We start from the raw sequence: 27,697 nt of genomic DNA on the forward strand, positions 1-27,697 counted from the left end.
GTGCGCACGCTCATACACACACATGCACACACACTAAATGTATCTAGGGCAGGCTGCAGTTGCTGTAAGTAAAAGGTATTGAGCTGCTGACTCCAGCCAGAAAAGATTCCACAATCCTGTGGATCACCAAACACAGGCTAATGGATAATGGCAAACAGCTAGTGCTAATGTGATTTCACACTTAGCGGAGTTCATATATCAGTGGATGCACAAAATCATGCCGCACACATAGCTTAGCTTGACTCATTTTATTTTTTTTTAAGGGTGATGAATCTAAGCTTCACTGATGGTGTTTTAACTTAAACAAATGGAGGTGGTGTGTTTGCTTCGTAGCGGCAAAGTCAGTGAGTAGCATTGATAATGTGTGTTGGATCATCCATCAAGCTAACCACAGACTTATGACAATGTTTTTCCCTGACTCCTCCACACATCACCATTGCCACTCACTCTCCAATAAATACCACAGCAATGGTGGGGAACTCCACACTCCACCCACCCACCGACATTACTACTGGAGGCCCATGTTAAAGAGCGTTTGTGTGTATGTGTGCGTGTGTGTGTGTGTGTCTTCATCTGAGTTTGTCTGTGTGTGTGGGCTGAGCGTATGAGAGTGTGCCTCTTTTTCGGATTTGCAGATCATCGTAAACTGATTAGTGGGTACCAAAACCAAGAGTGATTTCACACATCTGAGTTAATGGGCCTTTGTCCCACTCTGAAGACACGCGCGCGCGCGCGCACACACAGGCTTATCACACACAACTGATAATGAAAAATAGAACTAGTGTGAGACACAGCTTCAGCATGAGGCTATCAATCACTCTGACGTACAACAATGAAACCACACACTAAAGTTTCTCATAGTTTCCCAACTATGGAATTATATGAGAACCAGGTAGAGGGAAATAGGGATGATGAAGAAAGGAGAAGAGATGGTAACAATGGTGACAATGTAATTGGATTTTTATTAATTACAAGTGATATTGAATGTTCCCTCACCTTTATGATAATTTGCTGTGACTTAAACAGCTTGGGGACTAAAACATTAATACAAAATTTAGATTCTGTAAACAGTCCACTCCAGTGCTACTTACCGACCTTGAGTGTCTGTAAAGTTCTCACGTTGTGAAGGAAACCCATCGACCCGCCCCTCGGCTAAGGCCAGGTCAACTCACAGACACACACATGCTTGCTTCCTTTTGGCTTTTGTTCAATGGCTGCCATTTTGTAAAAGTTCAAAGGTGACATGAATTAAAAGTTAACTGCCCTTGAGGGCTTATAAATAGACAGAGTAGAATGATACCAGAGGAGGAAGTGGGAGAAAATGGTGATATTAAGGGTTATTAGAAATACTGAGAGACTTTGTAAAAGACCCGATGATATTTTGTATCTCTGTTTCCAGTATGATGATATTGGGAGTATATCCTCATATGTGTTTATATTTGAATACAAAAAGAAAAACTCTGTTTTTCCCTCTGTAGTATGGATGTTAATTTCACTTCCAAACCAGCTGTGGTAGCCTTGTATTACTGTTGTGTGTTTGAATTTGAACCCAGCCAAGTGAAATGTCAAATAAGTTACGGGATTTATTTCCGTGTATGACAGCGTGTGACCTCGATTTAACAAACATGACATCCATCCACACACACGTTTGGAAGGGCAATATTTCAATATTCAATTTAAACACAAACAAATTAACCATGCAATGTTTTTAAAGTGGCCTGCACCCTGTCTTTTGCCCTGCGTCAGCTTGGATTGGCTCCAGTGACCCTCATGTGGAGGATAAAGCGGTAGACAATGAATGAATGAATGAATGAATGATCAAATTCTAGGATGAAACGGCTCCGGAACTGCACATAAACTTGTGAAGATCAATGTAAGATGCCAGTAACCCCACAATAGTTCTGCAATCAGCTTGGCTTCCAAAACTTCTACATCTGTCTCTCTACTGTATCCCGCTATCATCTATTCATCCATCCATCATTCCACACATCAATCATGGAACAGATGGCCTTTCAGGAGCCCATGTCAGGACTGATGGCTTCCCTCTGCCCTCTCCATACCATTACCCCTCCCTCCACCAACACCCCCAAAACCCCACATAAGACACACACACACACACACACAAATATATACAGGCACACCTCCTGTCTGCCACACATCGACCAGATGGACCACACTAACTATCTTCTCTCACTCACTATCACCATGCACACTCGTGGAAAAGATGGGTCATCAGACTATCAGCTTCTATTAGACACGCTGAAAAACAAATAACATGCATGTATCTTATGAAATGATTACAAAGAGCAACTTTGGCAAGTTTGTGTGTCTGTGAGGGTCAGTTCACAAAGAGAAGCCCCCAAAGAGAGCTGTCTGCCTTTGGTCTCTGGGGCCTGTCAAGAGGGATAATTGATGATGTTTTCATTACAAGGTGTGGGGTAATGTGGGGGTTGGAGCACAGTAATGGTGTCTGTGAGTGTGTGTGTGTGTGTGTGTGTGTGTGTTGTGGGGGTAGGCAGGTTGACTCAGCTGCCTCCTTTCTGACACCAGCCACTCCTCCGATTGGTACGGACAAGTCATTGCTTTCAAATGTCCTCATACAAGCAATCGCACATGCGTTTACACAAACACTGCTCCTCACAATCAGATACACACACACACACACACACTAGCCCAAAGCCAATTCCATTTCTAGAGATAATGTATCTGAAACTAAATAAAACTGTTGAGAATAAGACTAACTTGTTCTCTTGTTTTTCTCCGCCGCCCTGTCTCGTCACAGTGTCACGCCAGGCCTTTGGCAGATCCGTCCGCCTGTCTGTCGACTCTGAAGTCCTCTTTGAAATCCTAATGCTGTGGCGCCTAAGATTCTGACTGCCACTTAGATTAAATTAAGACCTAATCGGAGACACCAGGCCACACAGACCACTGTATTACTTTGCAATATCGAGATGGACATCATGCCTTTGTTGCCGTTTATGAATAAATGAATAAACACTTGAAAAGTCAGATGATGTTCTCTTTTTTAGGCTCCCTTCCTGATGACTTTTCAAAGCTATATATTAAAGTGATGTCTGGCAGCTGAGAAAGTCACGTGTTGTTTTGTTAAAAAAAGAAGGAATATATGCAGTGGATAATAACAACAATCACAATACTGACAATACAGACTTTTATCTTACTATATCTTCTCTCTCTTTCTCTTCCCTGTTTTTCCTAATCAATATCACTGTGCAGTAAAGGCCAAATGAACAAAAGGTAGAATGAGGACACAATCAGTATAATCGCACTCTTACAGGCCTGTGTTGCCCCCAGGTGACCGGGGTGCTGACATGTCCAGGCTCCAGCAATAAACAGCCGAAGACTAATGGCATCTGAGGCAACGTCGAACTTTGACCTCTGGCAAGATTTTTCCCCTCTCACTTGTGTTGTTTAATTGAGGCTTTGCATATCTGGTTTGTGTTCTCTTTGCTGTGAGGCTAAGGGTATATACAATAGTCTATCTACAATTACCACAACTTAGTTGTTTAGCTTTATGCTCACTTTGGATCAAAAGTGCTTTTATAAATAGTGTCTTATTGTGAAGTGATTACGCACAATCAGCTCAACTCAACGGTTCTTGTAAGGATCGCTTTTTCCTTTTAAAGTGACACAATGTAAGATTTCAACCTTCAAATAATGTCTACAAGATTACTTTGATTATACATCAACTTTCTTCTGGTTTCCAGCGGTATCATTGGCTTTTCGACAAAAGAACGCGCTACGCGACCTACATTCTACGTTCTCCTCTGAATTACAGAATTATCTTGACAATAAAGATGTGTCACAAGAAGAAGGACCTTCCTTAATGATTGTGACCCAATATCCCTTCGTTCGTTCCCATCACCTCTGCCATTGGCCCCAACCCTCCCATCCTGTGCACCCCGTCTAGATTTCTCCGCCACCCAGGTCCCACCACAGCGAGGCTCCTTGCCTCCTCTGCCAGCGCAGAAATGAATTATATCACTTTTCACACCTGTTTCTGCTCAAAACCGACGGTGCATGTTGCTGTGGGGGGAACAGCTCTCCCCCAGCTCAGCTACATCTGTGTATGCAAGCGGTTAAATTAGACTTTAATTGTATTAACGGGGGAATTATGCTTTTCAGTTGGATTTTTTTATACTCTCTCTCTCTGCATTTTTATGTTTTTTAAGGGGTGAGAGAAGGGAAGGGGGGAGGCGGCTCACTTAGGGTTTGCGGGTTGGCTTCTTTTATGAGCTGCGATCACGGCTGCCCCTCGTTACACTGACTCTGTGTACAAATAGGAGGGGAGGAGAGCCAGAATGAGAGTGTTGGTGATAATGTGTAGGAGAGTGTGGGTCCCAGTCTGCCAGGCTAATATAGCAATGCTAACACTTTCTATGCCAAACCCCTCCTGCTCCCCTCCACACAGACACACACACACCTACCTCAGTTTAGCGAGGCAACAATCTAAATGAGGATTTGGGTAGTGTGTGTGTGTGTGTGTGTGTGTGTGTGTAGTAGGAAGGCGGGGGTGAATTCCATCTAATTACTCTATCACATAATTTCACAAATTGCCTTTTCATAGGGGAGTGGAGAGCAGAGCACAGGGTGCGCATTGGGGATTTGAGGCCTGAGCTTTCATTTACTACTCATTTCTTGTTAAATTAAACAAGAAAATACCATTTGTGAGGAAAGGAGGGTGCAGGCAGGGGGTGGATTCCAGCAGCACAATAGGAGAGATGAAGGTAAAAGAGAATGGGTACCAGCTCTTTCTTCATTTTAAGGCTCATCCCTTTGGTTGTAACACAAAGCATTAATGTATCTCAGCCGTTTATGCAATCAGATTCCAATAACAGCCTTAATTGTTTTGTCATCCATGTTAAAGCATATGATTTACACTTCAGTCACTATCTACAAGTTAACAAATTGTTTCTTAATGGTGCCAAGCAGATACAGAGGTGACCAAAAAAAACAAACAACTTTTTATGGACTTCTTTCATCAAATATCCCATTTGTAGAATGTAACTTGTCACATCATCAGGATATCAGTGGAAAACAAACAATAAAACAAGATGAGGACCCAATTTGAGATGCCCCCCTGCCTACTTTATGTTGGTTCCCCACCAAGTTTACAGCTGCATGTCAAGCTGGCAGCAAGCTGCATTGTGTGGCCATTTGTGACAAGCGCTAAACACTAACGTTTTGCAGTCCCTCCAAGTGACAGCAGCCAAATTCTTCCGACAAACTTCTCCCACAAGCACTTGAGAACACATGAGCTCATTGGGCGTGTTGGAGAGAAGTCAGAGTTGCAACTGCCGTCATCATCACAGATTCAGTACCACTTCTCTGTCTTGTCATTCTACCCATTGCACAATGAATAGAAGCATAGTGAAAGACATGTTTTTTGTTCATTTTACGCTGTCACCCTTCACATTTGAATAGATTCAACATCCAAAGTACTGAGGCTTTGACTGAGGCCAAGATAATGCAGTTAACCTAGGCAAAATGCAACCTTTCCTGCTGATGATGTTTCTGCTTTTTCTTTTTGCACATCATGCATAAATCTTTCCTTTTTTCCAGCAAGGGAAATTAGCATCATTGATGAATAAGTGAGGACAGATGCAGAACTTATTTCAAAACAACCCTCAAAGAAAACAGCTATTTGAATGACATCTACCACCTACACGTCTGGTGCACTAACAGCCGCTGTTTGCCACCTACCTTCCCTTTCTGCTTCAGTATGATGTGAGGGAGAATAACAGAATGTGCTCCAAGGTGCTGAAACAGTAGCCATTGTGATTCTATTGTGTTCTGGTTTATTCTATCAGTACTATCAGGCATATTTATTATCTTTGCGACTTCCACGTGTGTGCATGCATGTATCTCTCTGTGCCTAATTGGTATTTTGTCTATCTCTAAGAGGCCAGACTCACATCCTCCACCCTTTATGTGCAACAAAGGTGGTTGATGATGCTGTGGATGAGCTTGGATCAGCTCTCCACACTCATATCCACACCAGTAGAGGCAGAGAGACATTGCTTTGCCAGTGTAAGAGATATTGTAAATGGTTTTTGCATTAGAGCAACTACGTGGTACACAAATATATGGTGATTTAATTAGAGACCACAGAGGGAATTTTTCTGACACCAGTGGTTATTGTTGGTGCCAGTGTTTCTAAAAATTGAGACCAGATAGCCCAGAAACAAAAGGCAATGTTCCCCTTCTCTTTGTCTGGGTTTAATTTCTGTTTGGCTTCACGAATGAAGATAAACACTGGAAGACATTTTTGAACAAACCATTAAGATTGAAAGACTGACTGTTTGCAGTGAAGGAACGCCATCAAATTATCTTCTTGTTTCAAACCATATAGACCAATGTGCCACCGTGTGCTTTAAATGTGAGCATGTTTTAGTGCCCTTAGCCTGGGAGAAGGAAAAGGATGATAGATCCTCCTTATCCCCTTCTTCATCTCCTCGCCTTCACCTCCTCCTTTTCTCTTCCCTTTTACTCCCTTGACAATCACTTACATCCTTCCCACAGTTTGAGATCTGACAGTACAGAAGTCTCCCATAAGCCATACTCGCAGTGTAATATGACACAGCAAGTGTGTTTCTTTGTGCGTGAACGTGTGTTTCAGAGGACATGTGCGTGCTACGCTGCACCTCCATGGACAAGATGTGTGTATGTTTTAAACACCTTTCCTCTGTTACACCAAAGGTTTTAGGGGATGCATGAGTTGAGGTCAGGGAGTTGGAGGAGAGGTTAATGTGTATGTCCGTACTAGGCGATTGGGGGATAGTGATTTTGTTCAGGAGGAGGAAAGGGTCAAATGGAAAGAGAAAAGCACAAAGAGAAAGCTTGTGAACTGCACTGTGTGTACACATCACTTTGTCTCGGATTCTCAATTCAAAAGCCTATTTTCCACTGGTCAAAAAACCAACTAACACCTGCAAACATCTGACTTTTGTCTGCAGTGGGAACCAATACAATGACTGTGCAACAGAGAGGGGGTTTTATCAGTCAGGAAAAGTCTTTTAGGAAAGAGGGGGACACTGCATCTACAACAAAGACAGTCTCCAAATCAGTCAGTCAATAAAAGTGGAACCCATGCAATATCCATAATCCAGCAACTCAATTATTTTCCCCAACATCTTCCCTTGGCTTGTGCAATTTAAACCAACACTCACTCAGCCAAACTGCATCGGGTTCTGCACAAACCTCTGACACACACACATATGTGGAGCCCAAGCCTGGGTGAAGTTAGTCCCTTAGTTAAGATGTCACAATTAAACACTTCCCTTAATGCATTGGTGCTACACCCTAGACTTATGTTGTACAAGACGTTTGTTTTCATTTATTTGAATCAGACATGTGAGTGGCCATCCAGTAGCCAGAGACCCAGCTGTATGAAACTTGCTTTAATGCTACTTGGGGCCAGCTGTACTAACAAATCCAAAGAAAACATTTAAGATTCTTTGGTTATGTCTAATGATTTCCAACTTTCCATGAAGTAAGAGGTTTTATGCAGGATTCCCCTCACATTTAAAGCTTTGATTTGACAGTCTTTGAAGGTCAATCCTCAATAATAACTAGAAACACAAATTTGACCCTAAAATGATCAATGTAATGTATTAGTATAATGATGATAATAATATACAATATTAGTGTCATTTAACTCTTTAAAGTTTGTTTTGTCCTGTTTAGATGCTCTATAACTACAGCATATTTGTTATTTAACTCAATACAGTAACACATTTCTGTTTTTCTATTCTCTGGTGGGTATTATGGGCTGTTGACAAAGTGTCTCATAATGTTTTCGCTGGCTAGAGTTGAAATTAATTGAAACTTAGGACAGGATAGTCCAACTGCATTTTTCCCACACCAGTTTCCCCCTCAGACAATTTCCAGTGCTGTTAGCTGGTGCAAACAGCACTGGTGGTGTTCTTTGCTGTAATTGAGCAAAAATAAAGCCAAACCACAGGCCTCTGCAGCATCCCAGGCATCTGTTAAATAATGACAGATTTGTTCCTAATAAGGTTCATCTATGTATCTGCGGCAGTTATGGCCAGGGGCGTCTCTCCTTGGCTTCAACCTTATTCAGTTTCAACAGATGAGGAGCGAGAACGCAGGCTGCTGAGATCACCAGCAGATTAAACAGGCCTGTGTCTTTGAAGTGTTCACTGTACAAACCAGGATACTTTGTGCAGTAAGGGAGGGGCTCCAGTGCAGTGGTGTGTGTGTCTATGTATGTGTGTCAATGAATGTCCCTTTGTGTGCAAGTGAATCTTAGTCAAATAATGGAAGAGAGCTAGAAAGACACAACATCTGTGTGTGTGCCTGTCTGGGAGTCAGAAAGTTTGTGGCCGTGAAGTTTGGTTTGCACATGATGTGAAAAACTGGAGGAGATTATGAACAAATGCAACCGTATACTGTAACTCACTGTTAGGTGCTGGAAGAGCCATGCTCTCATGATGTTGGTGGCCACCTTTGGGAAAATGCCTCTCTTTTTGTTGTGTTTCTTTTCTTTTTCCGGGTCATCGTCGTCCCCTGTGCTCGGTGAAGCCACGCTGTTGTCCAGGCCATCACCTGTCACATGACAAGAAACAGGAAGAGACAGATCAGACACACAGTTTGTTGACTTCCTGCATTTGCTGCGCCTCTGCGTTCAAAGCAAATAAATATGATTTCGAAGGAATTCTGCGGGGCTTTGTATGCACAGATGGAGGGGTATAGAGACACAACAATAGAAAGCAGAGAATGGCTGGAAAACAGCACCTCATAAATGCATTCATTTTTAATACATTTATAAATAACCCTGCCTTTCATCCCCCCGCCACTTGAAAACACAGCAAGTGCTCGCATCTTTCCGCAAGAAAAAGAGAGCGAGAGACGGGGAGCACAAAGGACTTGTAAGGTCGCATTTCCCCACTCTCCCATCCAAGCCCGCGCAGAATTGAAAATGACAGAGAGATTTAGTCTTTATTATCCTGAGGGGAAAATAGTTATTGAAGCGTCGCCCTGGCGCATTCTGCCATTTTACCTGAGGTGGAAAGAGTAACATGGCACTACAAAAGGGGAGGATGCCAGGAGAGGGGAGGCAGAAAATAAAAGGAAAATAGGTGGAAAAAAGGAAGTCAGCGGCACAAACAGCGCTAACAAAGCTAGCTGTTTTTCATAACAATGGCGTCATGGCTGCTTACAGCAACCTGTAGGGCTTTGATAAGGCTCTATTAAGGCCAGTTAACCTCACCTAAGGGGGGAACTGAGACAGCTTAGAGTATTTGAGCACAGAGAGGAAAAGTGAAAGGAAAGTGTGCACCATGTGCCTTTTCTCTGCATACACACTCAACAACATACAGCCCATACACACACACACACACTGCACATATTCAAAACTACCCAATTACTGTTCACATTCTATACAGTTCCATTGGAGAGAAAGAGACTCATCCCATCTGTGGCGGTGAAAAGCCTAATTGTTATTATCATTATTCAAAAATGCGAGCCACCCTCAATGAAGATGATAATCATAAAAGAAACATGAGCCAGGATAAACAAGTGGCACCCTCACTGCCTTTCCTAACTGGGGAGTAAGGGGAAGTGGAGAAGAAGAAGAAGAAGAAGAAGAAGAAAACACTGAAGCATGGCACAGAATTGGATCCAGTTATTTATTGATTACACACAAAGCAGTTCTAAAGCTCCGAGTGCTATTCACTGTGGCAGGAGTAGATAACTGTGTTCTAGCGGGCCTGTACTCCACTAACTTGTATCAGCGACACCTAGCTAAAAACTAAGCCCTAGATTCATCGATAATTAATGGGGATGTTGGTGCTAATCCGGTTGGAGATTACTTTTTTCCAGCCTGCCACATCAATGGAATAATCATGGGCCAAAAACCCAGGCCTTTGCTCCCCATTACCTCAGGCAAAAGAATTCCTGAAAGCATGCCTGGAGGGCACCTGAATTATATACACCATTAGGAGAGAGAGGCTCTCAACGATCCATACGAAACAACGTTGTTGGCTAGCTCTCACTCTCTCACTCCGACTGTTCTGGCAGAAGGAGTTACATATGCACACATATTGAAGGCTTTTTAATGAACCTCGTGTGGAAGTGGAGGTGACGCTTCGGATAGTGGGGGAGGGTTAAAACAAGAGCTTGCTTTTCATAGATGGTGTGATACTGATGCAAACGCCAGCCACTGCACATTAATAATGCATATGCATGTAAAGCTGGCGAAGTTGGGTTACTGTAACAATGCCAAAGGGTCATAAGTTGGATTTGGGGGAGGGGGGGGAAGCCTCATGGTGCGTTCATGTGCCTTTAACACAGCCATAAACCTCTTTACAAGTATGTATCATGCTCTGAGTACACTTTTAATCGTTATGCACTCGTACTGTATAACTGTGATTATCGAGTAACATGTTTATTTATTTATTTATTCAGTTATTAAACAGTAAAATTCCACTTGCAAAATCAAAAACATTGGATTTACAATGAGAAGAAAAAAATAAACATTCACACTTGCAGGCAGGGACTCTCACTCTGGCAGTTTCAATGAATTAATTGACGAGCTGACTAACATTTTAGCTTCAACACCACACACACAATGCATCACATCCACAGCAGCTTCTAGTCCTAAGCTCTCTGTCTGAAAACACACTCACACTACAGGCTTGAGTTACATCATTAGCCTGGGACAAATGCAGCCTGAGCTTAACATGTGAGTTTTTTTCTGCCTACTGTTTCAGGGCTAAAATACACCCACTCTCTGCCTTCTCTCTCCCTCTTCCTCTCCACGTCTGTCGGCCTGGTGGAAAAAAGGGGTGAGCCGAGCTGAGGACCTGTAATCTAAGACCAGATTTTCATTGGAAGCAAATGCTTTCAATCCATTGTAAAGACCGGCTCATGTTCAGCAAAGCCTACAATAACAAACCCAGGGGCTTGTCCCATGCGAGTTGGGAAAACAGAAGCAAGCAGCCGGAGTATCAGCTCAGTGAGTGAGTGAGTGAGTGAGTGAATGAATGAGTAGACTCGGGAAGAGGTGAACATTAAAGTGTGAGAAGAGTAATTAAAGTATTCTCACAAAATATTACATGATTCTGTTATGTCTGTTGCCACTGTTTCATCATATACTTCTTGTTTAATCCAACTTTGATGAATACTGTACCCTACTGTACGAGTAGTTATATTTATTTTGTGTTGTAGCTATATATGTATATACAAATATTTGTATATACATATATGTGTGTATACATAGTAGAGCGACATCGTACTCTTCAATCACCATAACCCTAATTTAAATTAGCACCTATCATATTTATTGAGATATATTGAGTTAAATGGTTTGCAAGCAGCTATGATCTTAAAAATGTATTAACACAAGGCTACAGAATATAAAATATCCCCAAAGACCTCATTATCACAAACCAAAAAGATGCAGAATGTGAGTGAAACAACATCTACTTCAAATTACTACAAGAACACAGAAGCACTGTGTGTTTTCCATCCAAAAAATGCACAGGCTCTGCTCAACTTATTTACAGCTATGAGTAAAAACAAACAGAATTTAAACAATTTGGGAAAAAATGTAATGATGGTCGCTACTAATTGAATTTAACCCTCAAGTCTGAGAGGGATACTCCTTAATTTTCTCTCTCCTCCCAACACTTCTCAGTATGACTGACCTATAGACACTTACTTTACCTAGAAGGGGAAAAGGAAGGAGGAAGGCTGGGGAAGGGCTGTCAATTTTATTGGCATTTCCATTTCCACTGCAATTTGATACCAATCACTTCTGCAAGGTCTGGGGCTAATTTCTGCTTTTCCTTAAACCCAGCATGTGAGGGGCGGGAAAAAAAGAGAGAAAGACTGGGGTGAGGCAGGGAAGGTGATGAAGTTGTGTCTGGCAGCCATGTTGGGGGAATGTCAACAGTGTTACCTCAGCTTGTGTAAGAGAGGGAGATTAAAACAAGGGAAGAAAAGGAATGCAAGATGGTGAAGGAGGGTAAGAAGAGAGGAATGAGCAAGAGTGAAAAGCTGGAAGCTCAATAGGGGAGAAAAATAGGATAGATATAGATAGATAGGAGAGTGGGGAGATGTTGTGGGGAACATTGAAGTTAATCAAATGATTAGGCTGTATGCATTGCAATGTAGACATCATATTATATTAATATTTTTAGCCTTTCAAACTTTTCCAACACCAAACAAGCACTTGAAAAAATGGATCAGCATTGGGAAATGCAATATGCAACATTCCTGTGCACCATTTTAATAACAAAACAAAATACAGTAGGTGTTTGACGCAGACTTCTCGCAAACGCTGAGGAATTGTCGTTATGTGATATGACAGCTCTTTGTGAAAACAACAGGAGAAACTGGACTTGCCGGTACATTCTCTTCTCCACATGTTTGCTCTGTAGTCAAAGAGATCTTTCCAACCAGGCGTTGCGTCATTTGATGCTCATCAATTGATGCCTGTAGCACAAACAGCATACACACAGAAGTGGCCGAGCTAGTGTAGTCTAGAGTGAATATGGGATGTTTTGCCGGGAATTGACTCACAACCATGTTAAAATATATAACACAATAACATGTAACTGTAACACACAGTCAGGAAGCTACCCAGGCAGCTAGTCAGCCAGTCAGCTAATGAATCAGTCACTCTCCATACACAGGCTGCCAGGCTCATTAAGAGCATCAGCAGGCTGTAACCCATGGGCTGCAAACATGCGGGCAGCTCGACTAGCAAGCTCCAGTCTCCCCACAAGGAAGAGCCACCGGCACAACTGTGGGCCCGGCCCACTGATCGGCCACGACAACGTCTTTGCAACTAGTTAGAGGAGGGGCTGGGAGGTGGAGGTGGAGGTGGTGGGAGGTGGGGGTCGAATCAATGCAGGATGGTGGGGGTGCATGTTCGTGTGTGAAGAATGCATGCATGCATGGATGTGCATTCATCTGTGTGTGTGTGTGTGTGTGTGTGTGTAAAACTGTCTTTCTTTGTGTGTGTGCGTGTGCATGTGTGTGTGTGTGTGTGTGTGTCAATTAGGGAGCAGGCCAGTGACTGGAAGGAGCCAGGGGCAGTTGAAATGCCCCGGGGCCAACCAAGGGAAGGAATATTTTATCAGTCCCCTCACACGCTGTATACACAAATACACACTTGAACACACACCCCACACACAGATAATGACGTAAAAAAAAAACTGGGTTAGCTTTGCTTCATGCATTTGCACAAGCTTCATTAGCATTAGCTAAACAGACACTTAGTTCTATGCTCATTCAGCTTCGGTGGCGTTTATTTAAGCCTCCTATTCACTTCATGTTTCATTCCTGCTTCCTCCTGCTTCCTACTTCATTAGTTTCCTCTCTCCACTTTCTCTGTCTGCTGGAGTGTGAGGTTGGGAAGGAGGTTGTTTGCACAGTGTTTGGGATGTAAGAGAGAAGCATTGTTATCTTTCAAAGAAGTGCTCCGTCTTTGTAAAGGCAACAGAAAGTAGCAATAGATATTTCAGTAATTAATCTCATATTGTTTGACATCTTTATTCCTGTCATTTCCAGTAGCTTCAGCAAGTCCAACAAGTGAGCACTAATGATGCTTCATCTGTCTCTTTGTCTCCCTCTCTTATGTCTTTATCACTTCTCTACATCTCTCTGTCTCAAGGCAAACCCTGACATTATCAAGCAGTATCTGGGCTAATCTGTTATGATCTGATTATGAACCATATCTCGGTGTAATGCAGAGATTGGTACTGCCTGCCCCCTCTGTGCAGGCACATGTGCCATTTGCAGGTGTCAGCCATTTTTCTGCTGCCTGGCAAATTAACAACCACAGATTCACCAGTCAGTCATCTGCAAACAGTGATTTTGTCAGACATGTTGCTTCCAGCACAGCGCAGGTAAATTATGACATTTAGCTTCCTAATATTTTTCTTTCTGCTGAGTTGAGGAATATAGGTTATGAATATTAGCTTTGTGCCAGATGTCATGAGTGGAATCTTGTGTGAGGAATCACTCACATATGGCTTAACGTTTTTGGAGGTTACTGTGAGATGTTTTTGCAAGGTTTTATAGGCTGTGGATGAAGTGAGAGGGAGAAGAGGTGGGGACAGGTCTTTTTTTTTTTTTGCATTTATGACACTGCATTTAGTCTTGAAGAGAGCGAGAGAGAGTGTGCGTTTCACTGTGAGTGACCCGGAGCTGATCCCTCATGGGCCACTCCTAAAGTTTCACACCCCAGAAAACTCACATGACCCAGGGTTGACTGCCCAGGCAAGACTCGGGCCTCAGGGGCCTGCTATCCTGTTCCACTGGGATCCACACGTCTCATATTGGCAGGCAAGAAATTCATACGCATACACACACTCAACACATGATACACTTAACACACACACTTGCAGAGGCACATTTACTAAAGTGCTCGCTTTCTTGCAATTTTTCTCTCTTGCCTTAACACACAAACATGCACACACTCGCACACGTAGACATACGTTACCTTCCCAGAAATCCTCACACGGGTAAAGAAGGGCTTGCGACGGGAGGAGGGAGACAAGTGGCATTTATTGTATTCAGGCCATTCATAAGCTCTAGACCTGGGGAGGGGGTGTGGGGGTGCAGGCGGTGGGGAGGTTCCCCTAGCTTGGCTCTGGAGGGCCCCTCCCATCTTTAAAAAAAATCTGAACATGCAGGAATTCCTTGCAATGGAATTCCCAAGAAGGGGCAGATTTTCAAATGTGTCTCTCATCGTGTCTTTATCCATGCACCACATGCACCTATTTTAATGATCTTCCATAGCTTCCCTATGATGACCACGCAAGTATTCCAAAGCAACACACGCACACATACATTTAATTCAATACAAAACACTCTCTGTGACCGATGCTGTTCTGCCTTCCTTGTACTCCAGTGGAGGAGGAGAGACAGAAATCCCCATGACCATTTGACAGATAATGACATGCGCCGTCCACAAAACAATATTGCCAGTCTAGAATTTCCTTCCTGTCTTTGCCAGAGAAACACTCCACTGCAGCCAGTGTATTTTGATCATATAATACTCTAAAGCATTGCACGTTCTCTACAGTAAGAAATACTTGAATGTAACATTTAGGCAAAAGTTCATGAGTGTCATTTCGACAATTCTTGACTGACAAACCTCACAAGAGTATGAGGCAAAAATGTCACCCAGGGACGGAAAAGTTGGTGGTTTGGTAACAAAATGTCAGAAGTGTCCACATGATCAAATGGGTGTCGTCCTATGTCAGCTGGGACTGTCACCAGAACCCCCCTGAGACTCACATGTGGAGGATAAAGCGGTAGAAGATGGATGGTTACTGTCTTCTCAGGACACAACATCCATAACCAGGAAATAGATATCAAACCTCCCTTCTTTCTTGTTGACATATGAATAAGTCATGTCATTTTGGCTGAGAAATGTGAGTTTACACATATCTGTGGTTTTCAGGTGTGCACAATGGCAACATCCTGCTGACTGGTTTGTAACCTAGATTATTATACAGAGAAAGTTTTCATTATTACTCGGGGGAAGAAATGAGGGCTTGCCAGGTACGGAATCATGAAAGAGATAAGTAATAGCTTCCTGTAATCAAAGACAATTCCATTGAAGTAATTACGGTGAGCATGTGCGTTGCCATTACTGGGCTGGTTACTTTGAATGATGACATTTCTGTGGATCAACGCTGACAGATTCAATAACGACACTAACTAGTGTGTTATTTACAAGGGCTATTTGTAATTAAAGCACACTGGAGACTTCTTATTGTGAGCGTTTGAGCCAAGTTTTGGAGCAATTATTTCATTTGAGGTGAAAGAGGTGATGAGAGGGAGACCAGGAAGCCACGCAAAAGGCATGTGTTTAACCAACAACAGAAGATTGAACATAAAGAACAAATATGAGACAGATATCATATTTATGAGGTGATTAAAAGCGTTATTCAAAACCCCTCAGATTCATGTGGCTTTCATTGAAGTGGTCTGAGAGGATTGTTGTTTGTATTCATATTGGATATTGAAATTAATACCAGACCTTTTATGTCTGAAGCTACTGACGTGTGTGTTTTCTTTGTTTTTTTTAAGGCTGTGAAATGAATATATTGTCGTTTTTGGAGACGCAACATGCAATCAAAGAGCATAGCGCTGTGCTTTAGGAACTTTTGCTGGACATATCTCAGTTTTATGACGTTTTTTAGAGCTAATGATTAACCTTTTATAAAACGTTTAATATTAGAACAGTGTTAATGTTTGTTTTTTTTTTTCTGTGAAAGAGCTCATGTGTGTCTGTGTGTTATGGCTGAGGCCCATCTACTGTGGGCTGTGAGGGGGAGGAGGGATCAGGCCTGTTGACATAGCCATAGGTGATGGCAAAAATGTCAGTGTAAATGTGACTGCTCTCTCTGTGCCATTTTCCCGTAAAGGGTCATCTCCACAGGCTGCCTGACACGCTGGAAACTGCCTCAAGCGCAGGGCACCGGCACGGCATTAAACTGCAGTGCACCTCCACACGAACACGTACACACACACAGAGCGACTGCCTTTTATTCCCACTTCCAGATCAGTCCAGAGAAAAAGAATTGGGGGGGAAGAGACAGACGGTGCAAGCTAAAATGAAAGTGTAGGGCGATGAATTCACCCTTTCATATTGAGCACTTTTGCTGTGTAACTATTGATTTTTCCCCCTCTCGCCTTTGTGATGCAGTTTTCTTTTTTCTAACCTGAAGCTAGAAGGCCAGACTCGGTTCAAATGGGAGCACTTGTTAGGGGGGCCCCCCAGATTCTTGGCTTCAGTGAAGGGAAGTCCTCACATAAATACACACACAGATGGTTACTGTAATTATGACAAGATTCCTTCAATTGTGCCTCTTTTGCCCTTTTCATAGTCTTCTCTGTCAATCTCTCAACTGTTTTGCTTCATTTCTGACGGCTCCTTGACACCCTCCAAAGCTCAATCCAACTCAGCGCACAACAAATGCACACCAAGGGAGTCAAATTGAAGAAGAGGGTAAGGGGGATGGTAGAGGGGACAAGGACTTTAACAAAAGCTAAGAGCACTTAACAACACAATGGCATGGCGGTCCTTTCCAAAAGTCAGCTGATGTGCTGAAGGGCGTTCCAAAGTCCTTCAATGAAGAAGTGGGACAAAGAGATGGAACCTTCAGCTTGACTAAAGGAAACTCAAACTGACGCTAAATACATCTTTCTTTGCACGAAGACACTTTATTCACCTCGAGGATCTCACTACAAGAGCATAGAGGTATCATTTTAGCCAACATCAATTCACTGAAAAGACACCCTGTCATATGTTCTGAGCATCTTCTACAATGAGCCACATTTAGTGAAATTACAGTGGGCTCTATCATGCAGCACTGTCTTGTTTTACGTCTACCAACCTATTAAAAAGTGCCAGTTTAATCAACTAAAATAGAAATGTATCATTTCAGCACCAACAGCCTGTATGTTTAGTCTGTAATCATCTCTATGTTTGGGGTGTAGATGCATTAACCAAACTCAAGTTTCCCAGCTTATTTTTCCGAGCTAACATGTTTGTCTCTCGCCTGTTTGCGTTTTTCCACATGGTAACTATCTGACTGACACAGCCTTTGATAAACACTCATAATGCACAAGGATTTTCCCACTCACACTAACCTATCAGCACTCGCCAAACTGCAGTATGTAGTTAGATAATACAGGCACGCTAACCCTGCGGTGGCACAACCTAATAATAGCACATTAGCTCCCAGTGAGTTTTTTTGGAATTACAGAAGGTTTTAGTATTAGGAGGGAATATAAGGTCTGCACCCACAAGCTCAGGTTACTGAAGGGGTGGTTAGAAAAACAGGATAAGTCATTATCTGAGCAACAACCCCCGTTTAAATACTTGTGGAGTTGTTGCATTTAGATTTTAGGGGTTTTATGTTTTTTTAATGAATAAAAACATGAGTAAAGCAGACAAAAGCACTGGCTGTGTGGCATTTTTATCACGGCTTTCCTGCTTAAGCCAAGTTTACACGACACGACTTTCAGAGTCAGAGAATCGCTGTGCATCCCACACTACATGATGTGCTTGTGTCTTGTGATTAGGAGCTACTACATCCACAGCTACAGTACTTTAGACGTCGTATTTCTCTTTCGCATTCTCCCACCTCTTTTTTTCTGATGAACTACCACTGTATTCCTGTTCTGGTTTGAACTGTTTTACCCTGTTCTGGTCTCTGATTGGCTGGTGTAGCATGAGTGGTCTCAGACTCAGCATCAGTGGGTCTCTGCAGGTAATATCAATATATCAATAAGGGATAATAAGCTGCTACTTAAATGACTTGTTTGTGTATTGTGAATGAGGCTTTTAAGGCTCTTTCTTCAAGATACCCACACTATATTAACCTTTCTCCTTCCAAAGTAACACTCCATCTCCACTTCCCCCTCCTGTCAATGTTCTATGATTGGCACAGGATGTGGTGTAATGGGGATGCGGGGGATTTGTAGTCCTATCAGCCTCCCCATACGTGGACCTAAAAAGGCTATCAGGACAGGGGCACAGGAAGAGGAAGTGAGTGGGTTTACAGCAGTCCTACTTCCTGTGGAGCATGGGCCCATGTGGCAGGGAGTGATATGCCCCCCGTGGACAGCAGCGTTCTCGCCACACAGTCCTACCAAGTCACTTCCTGAAAAAGGCAGCCCTCTCTGGGGGTGACTTCCTGTAAGAGTATGACCTCTCTGCCGCTTAAGAGAATCTCACTGGAACAAAGACCTGGGGCTGCCCATGGGAGTGTGTGCACAGTATGTGTGTGTGTGAGTGTGTGTGTGTGTGTGTGTGTGTGTGTGTGTGTGTGTGTGTGTGTGTGTGTGTGTGTGTGTGTGTTAAACACCACCACCGAGGCCTTTACCCTTTACTCTAAAGGTTATCACTTGTGAGAATCTCACCCTCAGTCCCTGCTCATCTCTTTGAGTTTCACTTGCTCGGAGCGAGAGGGAATGATCGGGTTACATCCAAATGTGTGTGCAAGTGCGTGTACTGCAAGTGGCATGCTTTGTGTTGCTCTGCAAACACACAAAGTAAACGCCCATGCTGCCCTCCAGCCCACCCCGCTGCTTTTGTGTTTACCTGCAGGTATTCGTTACCTAGACCTCTCTCTCTCTCTCTCTTTCTCTCCCTCTTAAGTTTGAGAAAAGCTTGGTGAGGTCTTTATCTCTCATTCAAATCCCAATAGCAGGTATCCATGTCAAAAGGACCAATGGGAGGAGGCCTCAGGGGGAAACGTGTTTGGTCTGGGTCAGCCCTGGGTCAAGCTTTGGCTCATTTGACAAACTTTACCTCCAACCTCCTGCATCCCAGGTTACCCTGTCTCACAACACACCACCTCACCTGCAGTACTTCACATGTAACTGCATTAACACTTTCATTGACATTACCAGACACATTTGCTACAGGAATGAAATGTGTGACCAAATCATACAATTTACCGTTCCAAGAGCTGTGATATTGTTCACTCCGACATTTTTTGTAGAAACAATGTTTGAATGTTGGCAGCAAAATAAGTCGTTTGGTCAAATCAAGGTTATTAAATAAGCCTAAACAAAAAAAGAAAAGTATCGTCAACTCATACAACGGAAATCTACAGAGATGCAGGTTGTGACCAAAAAGGGTGCTTCTGCTGGTGTTTTCCTGGCATGAAATTGGCTTTGTGTGGGTGTCGTTAGGAGAGCCGGCTGGTAAATTCACCCGTTCTTTTGTTAGAAAAGGGGGGCTCCATGCATAATGGTCTTAGCCAGGGAGGCCTGGAACTGTGTCCATAAATTGAATTATTTCAATTTGAGAGAGAGAGAGAGAGAGAATAATGGAGAGTTGCCGCATGAGTGTGTGTTGCATTTACATGTGAACATATGCATGTGTGTTGATGGAGAGAGAGAGACTCCTTCTTCACATTTTCAAATAAGAATAAAACCCGAGATGCAGGGAGATTACAGTAGAGGCCAAATGTTGCCTTGCAGCTAGGAGATATGGTGTATTTACAAACAAAAACACTACGACTGGTGAGGCCAACATGATGTCAGTGTGACATAACGTACTGATATCACAAAAACTACAAAGAAAAATGTGACACTTATAAGGAGAACGAAAACAAACACAGGGGCTTGAACATGGGCCTTAATTTGGTTTATATATCATATCCACATGTGGCGATAAACAGATCTCCCAGTCTCATAAACGCTGAAACAACAGATATGTGTGTGTGTATATGTATGTGTATATCGGGGTGGGGTAAAAATATTCCTGACACAATATAATCGGCAGCAGAACATATGGCAAACTGGCAGCAAGCTATTTATCCTTATCCTCTTTGGAGGCTAAAATTAGCACTCCACTGTTTGTAGCTTTAAGCTGGAGTCCAACCACTGTGATAGGGCTAATAATAAAGAATAAAAAGAAAAAAGCAGCCCAGCTGGCAGAGCTACTGCACCTCTTCATTTCCAACCATTTCATTTACATAGAAAACTTTTCTCTTTTCTCTGTCTCCCTTTTCAGACACGTCCAAAGGAGAATATATAGACATTAATCTGACCATTAGAAATTCCATGTATACTGTATATAGTGTATATATAAGTGTCGCTGAAGCCCGGTTTTCACCTTAAGACCATGTGTCAGGAAAGCCAGGATTTCCTGAACATGGACCCCCTCGGCTAACCTTAGTGCAAAGGATGATGAGCCTAATCTCTTTATCAAAAGGTTGAATAAACACCGCTGCTCTCTGCATGCATGCATGTCTGTGTGTGAGTAGAATGTTTGTGTGTGACAAGAGGCCAAACAATGCTTAAAAAAAAAAAGAGCTAATACCCCGTTTCTTTGCGCTTACCCTCCCTCCCTCCTCCATTCCTTCTCTCTCTCTTTCCTGTCATTCTCTCACCACATGACTGAAAGCCCAAACTGCTGTTGGCCTCTACGACAGCCATCTGAAATTAATATTTTACGACATATAAATGATGTTATTGCTGTTTGTGTTTTCCAACATAAGCAGCAGGACAAGGCTCGTGTAAAAAGCACTGCCAACTACAGGCAGAGGTAATTATCTGAATTCTCCAGCCTCCTATCAGGGTTTTGTCTGAAAAGTTAACATCTATCTGATCAGAGGCCTCCTGGGCCCTGAGCTCAGCTCCACTTCAGAGGAGGCAGAGGAGGGAGCGGCGGGCTGCTGCTGCAGCGGGCAAAATGGAGTGATAGAAAGAAGTGAGAGAGTTTAAGGTTGTTTTATCAGCCCGATGTAATGTGTTGTGACACATCAGTGATGAGTCGCTGTGATTTCACTGTCAGATTCCCTATGAAACTGCACTGGTTACGATTAAGAGCCAGAGCATTTTCTGTCTCATAGAGCCTGTGTGTGTGTGTGTGTGTGTGTGTGTGTGTGTGTGTGTGTGTGTGTGTGTGTGTGTGTGTGAGAGAGTGTGTGTACCGTATGTTCCAGTCAATTTGGAGCAGAATTGAAAATAGAGCAGAAAGTGGTCAACTTGGAATTTGTCACATATCTGCACTATGACAAGTTCCCATGGCAATGACACAAGACGCCCACCTCCTCCACAAACACACACAAACACACACACATAATATACAGAAATATCTTCACAAGTGATTTTTTTTATATATATCCTATTTGTTTGCATGACAAGTGCATTACCACATTTCAACTTGTTTTTCATTTGCAAATCAAAGCTACAGAGTTTAGTTCCAAAAGGAGATATCCAGTAATTTGACAAAAGTGGCATCTTCTTTTAGGACATGATTACACAAGAATGGTGCAAATTATGGTGCTTCATACCAAAATAAACCTGAATGGAGTCTTTGGTTGACACTTGTCAAACATGATAGTGAATGTAGATGTTCTATGTGTAAATATCGTTATGATTAAATGTGGAAAAGATTTCCTTGTTGTGATTATTTTCAGCAAAGGCAGCAAAAAAACAACAAAAAAAAAAACTTTGGAGATAAAATTGCAAAAAAAAACTAGTCATTGCCAGGTTTACACATTTAAATTTCCTTGTCATAATCTCCTCACCACGGCACACAAGAGAACTCTACAAGGCAAAAAGTGTGTGTAAATAGTATCTTTTAGCAAACACCAGTAATTAGATATAGGCATTTGGCATTCACGCCAGTCACAAATTAAAGAAGAGCGTTTCCTGTAAACAGACAGTGAGAATGTGTCTACATCATTAGCGTGCCACAATTATAACATGGGAGCTAAAGATACATTTCCATCCCGCTTGAATTCCCTCACTGGTGCAAATGAAGTGGAACCTCTTTTATTTCATTTTTTTTTTTTAAATGAACGGTTGTAGTACTGTTTCCTGGAGCAGCATCAAACTACATGATGTGAATTTAAGGGTAAAGTAATGACGGAAAAAAAGGCAACACAGACAGCTTTGTGAGAAATAACAGGACATGAATGATACCAAAATGTTCAATTGAAAGACGCATCCTAAGCGAGCGCCAAGACGGCATCAAGGCAGACAGGAACAGAGAGAGCGGGAAGCCGTTTCACGTGCACACATGTCACAAATGAATATGTATTTCATGTAAATTGTGCACACGAGGCATATTGTAATGGTCTGAGCTAGACTTTGCATTTCTTTGGTCATGCAAACATGCTCATATGTAACCAACAGTCCAGGAGACGCTGACTGAATGAATGCAGGGGAGATTTGAAAGTAACAGAGAGAGCCACGGCAACATTAGATTCACCTTCAAAATGTGCATGGCAATTGATTTTGAATAACATTAAAGGAAGTAGAAAAACACCACGGGTGCATGGAAAGAAAAAAAAAAGCAAAGCAACGAAGGCTAAGAGATAAAATAAAGACAAACAAATGCAAGGCTCTCATAACGATATGTAAACGTGATCAGGATCACACAGCACATAAATCCCAAAGTCAAACACTGAAATAGCCTATGACGCCTTATCAAAATGTTTTATGGCCATTATCTTCTCACAGACGATATATTCACCGAAAGCCAATAAAATACAAGTTGACTAACAAAGATTGCTTCATGCGTGAAAGCGCAGAGGAGAGGAGAGGAGAGGAGAGGGGGAGGAGGAGGAGAGGAGGGAAGGAAGTCACTTTGTTTACTTGTATTTCTGATTCTTTCTTCCACACGACCCCAGCAGCCCCAGTGACACCAGCCTTAATCCTAAAAGCAAACTGGCCCCTTGCTGTGGGAACCTGATACAATTTCCTCTTTTTTGAGAGGGGCAAACTCAGGCCACTCCGAGTTTACTTATTGCCCATGAGGCAATAAAAAGTCATCGAGGGCTACCATTTGCCAGACGAGTCACCGCATGTTGTTTGACGCATCGGCTGCCGCGATAGAGCAGGGTCATAAAGATCTCAGTGAATCTGAGAGAGACCGGTTGTGATTGGACACTGAAAGGCCAAACATCTATTTTCCCAGGTTACCACGGATAATAATGTTTGAGATGCAGTAAATCCAGTTGAGGCTGAATAAACACTGCTACCGGCAAAGCTGAGTTTTTGAGGGTTGTTTTCTTAAGGTCTTTTGAGATGCATTTACTCTTAAGGTCTTTTCAGATATTGATTTTTATAAACATCAAGTGAACAGAAAAGTTAAGGTTTATAATCGTGTGACCCTGCGTGCTGATCCCCAAACTGTTGTTTTATTCTTAAACAAATGCACACATGAGCTTAAATGTAATGTCCTGTGGGACACGGGGTGAGGTGAAGATGGCCCTGCCACAACCCTTTCACCTCTCAAGTGTCAGAAAAGATAGAATAAAGACATAATGCTGTTTGCTCGCCACAGTGCATGTGTCTCAATAGACTCCCCAACAACACTGAGCAGCACTTAACACACTCATCAGGGTGAACTGCCCACTATAGGATTTTTCTAACGCACACAAGCACACACTTGCACAACAAAACACTTTCACAGCCGTCACCCTGAGATTCTCTGCAGTTTTTTGTGTTCTTCCTCTCAGTCTTTTTCTTCCACTTTCTTATTTTTCCTCTCTTCCCCCCCCCTCCATGTTCAGGCTGCGAGCAAATCAAAGAGAGATTCATGTTTGTGTCTGGCAGCTACTGTACACACACTCACAAATACACACACACACACACACCTCCAGTAATACAGACTGCAGACTAATGAAGGGAGCCACATACGTTTTATCTACCCACAGAGCCTCACATTTAAACAGATTACCGGGAGAGCTGGACACCAGTAAGACAATTACTGAACTGAGGATCTTCATCCGTAACGTCTAGACAACATCGAGACAACCTGCACGCAAAAACTAAAGGATCTCTCATCTTCTTTATTTTAGTTAGACTTTTCTATGCACTTTACATGTTTGTGCCGACGTAGTTATCACTTCTGATGTGTGCACATTAAAGCTTGACTTAGTTAGTCTATTGTTACTTAAGGGTAAGGGTTAGCTTTCAGATGTGATTTCACTATAATATACATGGAGTTTAATTGTTTTACCCGTAATTTATAAGCAACCCTATGAATAAATGAACCCTGTTAACTCTATAAATAAACAAATGCATATTTTAAATGTCCTGCTGGGTCAGGGAAGCAAACCAGCGAGGGAAATGCACACAGTGAACAGAGACACACACGCGCAGTTTGTTCTTCCAGTCTACTGGACAATCGGACCAATTAATTGGTGACTTTGAGGGGGCCGCGTGAAGCAGAGGGACTGGACAAGCCGGATTGTTGCCACTGATTGCCTGACACTGCTGTCCACGTCCCCTCTTTGCCCGCCCCAACCCTAGAGACTGGCCAATGAGACGACGGAAAGCAACAGCTCCGCTCTGGCCTGACCTAGTTGGAGACCACAGAGGTCAGATGGATGGATGTCATCAAGAACATTCCAGTCTGATCAATGAGGGTTCACAGCCAGCGGAGATTATATTTATCTACATGAAGTTAAAAAGAATCAAAGTCATATCACATCCTGAACATGAACAGGGCCACGTCAATCAATCAGCACTTTTCATACAAAGCAAAGCAGCTCAAAGTGCGTCACAGCATAAAAAACAAGCCCCATTCCTACTTACACATAACCTTTAAACAACACACATGTAGCAGAAACAAAACAAAAAGAAAAAACAGATGTGGAAACGAGGAAACACTAGATCTCAGTAACACAATAAAAAAAAATGTTTATCTAATCAAACGTAAGAATAGACGAATCCTTCACCGAGGTTTGGAGCACCAACCGCAGGTTTCCTTCTTTTCTTCAGGTAATCCTCAGAGTGGTCCTTATTTAACAGTTCTGTGCTATACTCGGCTCTTTTAATACAGTCATTGATTCAAGCTGAATTCACTCGTATCATCAAGAGCAACAAACATGCAGGAATCTGATTGCACGGACTGGAACAATTCGTTTCACAGAAAACAGAGCCTCATGTGCAGAGGAAATGAACAATAAAGATGAACAGCAGCGCCGCTGAGTTTAGGTCTGTCATGAGTTGTATTTTGTGTTGACCAACAACCAGAAATCTCAGGCCACTACTCAAGACACCACAAACGTATGCAAACACGTACATCTAACATTACAGGGAGCCATTTGACTCGGCCCAGCTGACTTCACTCTTTACAAACGGTCGGGGTAATTGGTGATACATATCTAATATCTCCAGTCATCGCCTCACTCCCTGGATGTTTCTGACAAGCATAGAGGGAAACCCTGTAGCTTTCAAAAAACAGAGCAAACCACTCTGCTCCGCTCGTCCGCTCAGCTCACATCCACACCGCTGCAGCTGTCTGATTCAGTGCCTGAATGTTATGCTGTTTCCCTCGCATGCCAGGCCCTCGGAGAAGCCAAGGGGTGTCCTTAAAAATTCACACAGGCAAAGAGGAGTACTTTATACTGGGAGAAAAAGAGAAGGCCCACTCATGTCCATGAGGGACCCCCCTCCCCCCCTCCCCCCCTCAATTACATGCATACAGTATGTGATCTGTTAGCTTTTCCTCTGCCCTTCGAGCATTACTCTTCACAGAAAAGCATGATCCAAGGCACAACAGCTACAATGAGGCTTCTCCAGAGGGCTTCTGGGTATTAAACAAAGGGGCCTGTTGGTAGGAACTAGCTAGCAAACAGCTGGGTTAATAGAGTGGGACTAATTAACTTCAGGGCCGTTCTCAGATTCTCCCTGTCGTAGCTTGCTGGATGTTTACAAAGATCTCCCAGAGAAAGGGAGGAGAAAAATAAGAGGCTTTCTTCTTTGTCTGCTCTTTAGGGAAAGAGGAGACACCCAGAACTGATTTTAATGACATGTGTGAAGCAAATGTGATCCTCCCTCCACTTTTTTTTTTTTTTTTTTTGTATCTGCCAATGGAATTTAGTGCTTAAAAAATACCATCGCCTTGTGGTCAAAGCATAAACAACATAACTAAGAGCTCAGCATGTGAGCATTGTCACCACATGCGAAAATAAAAAATCATTTTTGTTTTTAACGGCACACATTGCCACTGGGACACAAAGCGCTGAAAAACATCTGCTGACACATGAAAAAAAAAGCCGAGCATGATCACGAAATATCATATGGCAAGAGAATCTTCGCTAGTAATCAAACTCCGCCACGAGCACATCGAGACCTCTGATCTTATGTAACGCAGAGACTTACATTTCCAGGTAGAGATGGTGATTTTTATTACAGCAGGCGGCTAACGGTTCAAAGCAGAGCCTATGTCAATCTCAGGGAGAGCTTCGGCATAAAACCAGAAAGAGAGAGACGGGAGAATGGGGTTCACTAAGATTGGACACCAGGGATATTTGGAAGAAGAACAGGGTGCAAAGGAAAGAGTAGTTATGCGAATTACTGATGCTAATGTTGTATAACACCACAAACAAATACATAAATAAAAAACAGACCATCCGGCATCTTTCCATGGCAGGGGCAGGGTGGCAGGAAGACGGGGGATAATCTCAACTATGAAGAAACAAACGATTGACGAATTTGAGGAAAACTGAGTGCAAGAGGAGGTGTATTAAATGTGAGAACATAAATTGAAAGCCCAAGAGTTGGGGCCCAAGGATGAATGAGAGGAAGAAGAAAAGAGAGATGGCCATTAGCTGGGCTGCTGTACAGGCAGAGGGGAAATGAAGAAAGTGTAGGGGAGAGACAGAGGGAAAGGTCAGTGAGAAAGCAATCTGTTAAAGGTAGCGAAAGAGGTAGAGGCAATATGATGAGAAATAAAAGAAAAAACAAAGAAAGGGAATATGGAAGGAGGTAAAAGTAAGAGAGAAGCAGGAATAGTTAAAAAAAAAACAACAAGGTGACAGAAGTGAAGATAGAGACAGAGGAAAGAGACCAAATTCAGAGAGGGGGAGACCGGAGGTAAATGAGTGAGAGAAGGATTAAGAAAGGGGAAGAGAAAAGGATGACAAGATAAAAACATAAAGAAGAAAAACAGAGATGTGAAAAAAGGCAGATGGGTAAGGGGGTGCAGAGGGAACAAAGAGGTGAGAGAAAGGGAAAGAAGAAGGATAAACAACGGTTGTGTTTTAGCATGAGTGGGAGGCAGGGAAGGGAAAAAGGGGGAGGAGAGAGAGAAAAGCACTGTGATACACAAGAAGAGAGAAACCGACTGAGAGCAAAATGAAAGAGAGTGACACAAGAGTAGGTGGCAGACAAGGGAAAACAGGGAGGATGCAAAGATGAAAGTGAGAAAAAC

General features: G+C 42.7%; 1 protein-coding gene across 1 annotated transcript in view; it reads right to left on the reverse strand.

Annotated features, from left to right (window-relative positions):
• The window catches only part of LOC122781874 (homeobox protein Meis1), a 77,002-nt gene that overhangs the window by 31,598 nt on the left and 17,707 nt on the right, over positions 1 to 27,697 (reverse strand). Inside the window, exon 8 of the mRNA XM_044045943.1 lies at positions 8,441 to 8,586. Within this exon, the coding sequence (XP_043901878.1) occupies positions 8,441 to 8,586 (146 nt within the window). The remainder of the gene's footprint in view (positions 1 to 8,440; positions 8,587 to 27,697) is intronic.

Source organism: Solea senegalensis, linkage group LG15 (genome assembly GCF_019176455.1).
Source record: "Solea senegalensis isolate Sse05_10M linkage group LG15, IFAPA_SoseM_1, whole genome shotgun sequence".
Lineage (NCBI taxonomy): Eukaryota > Metazoa > Chordata > Actinopteri > Pleuronectiformes > Soleidae > Solea > Solea senegalensis.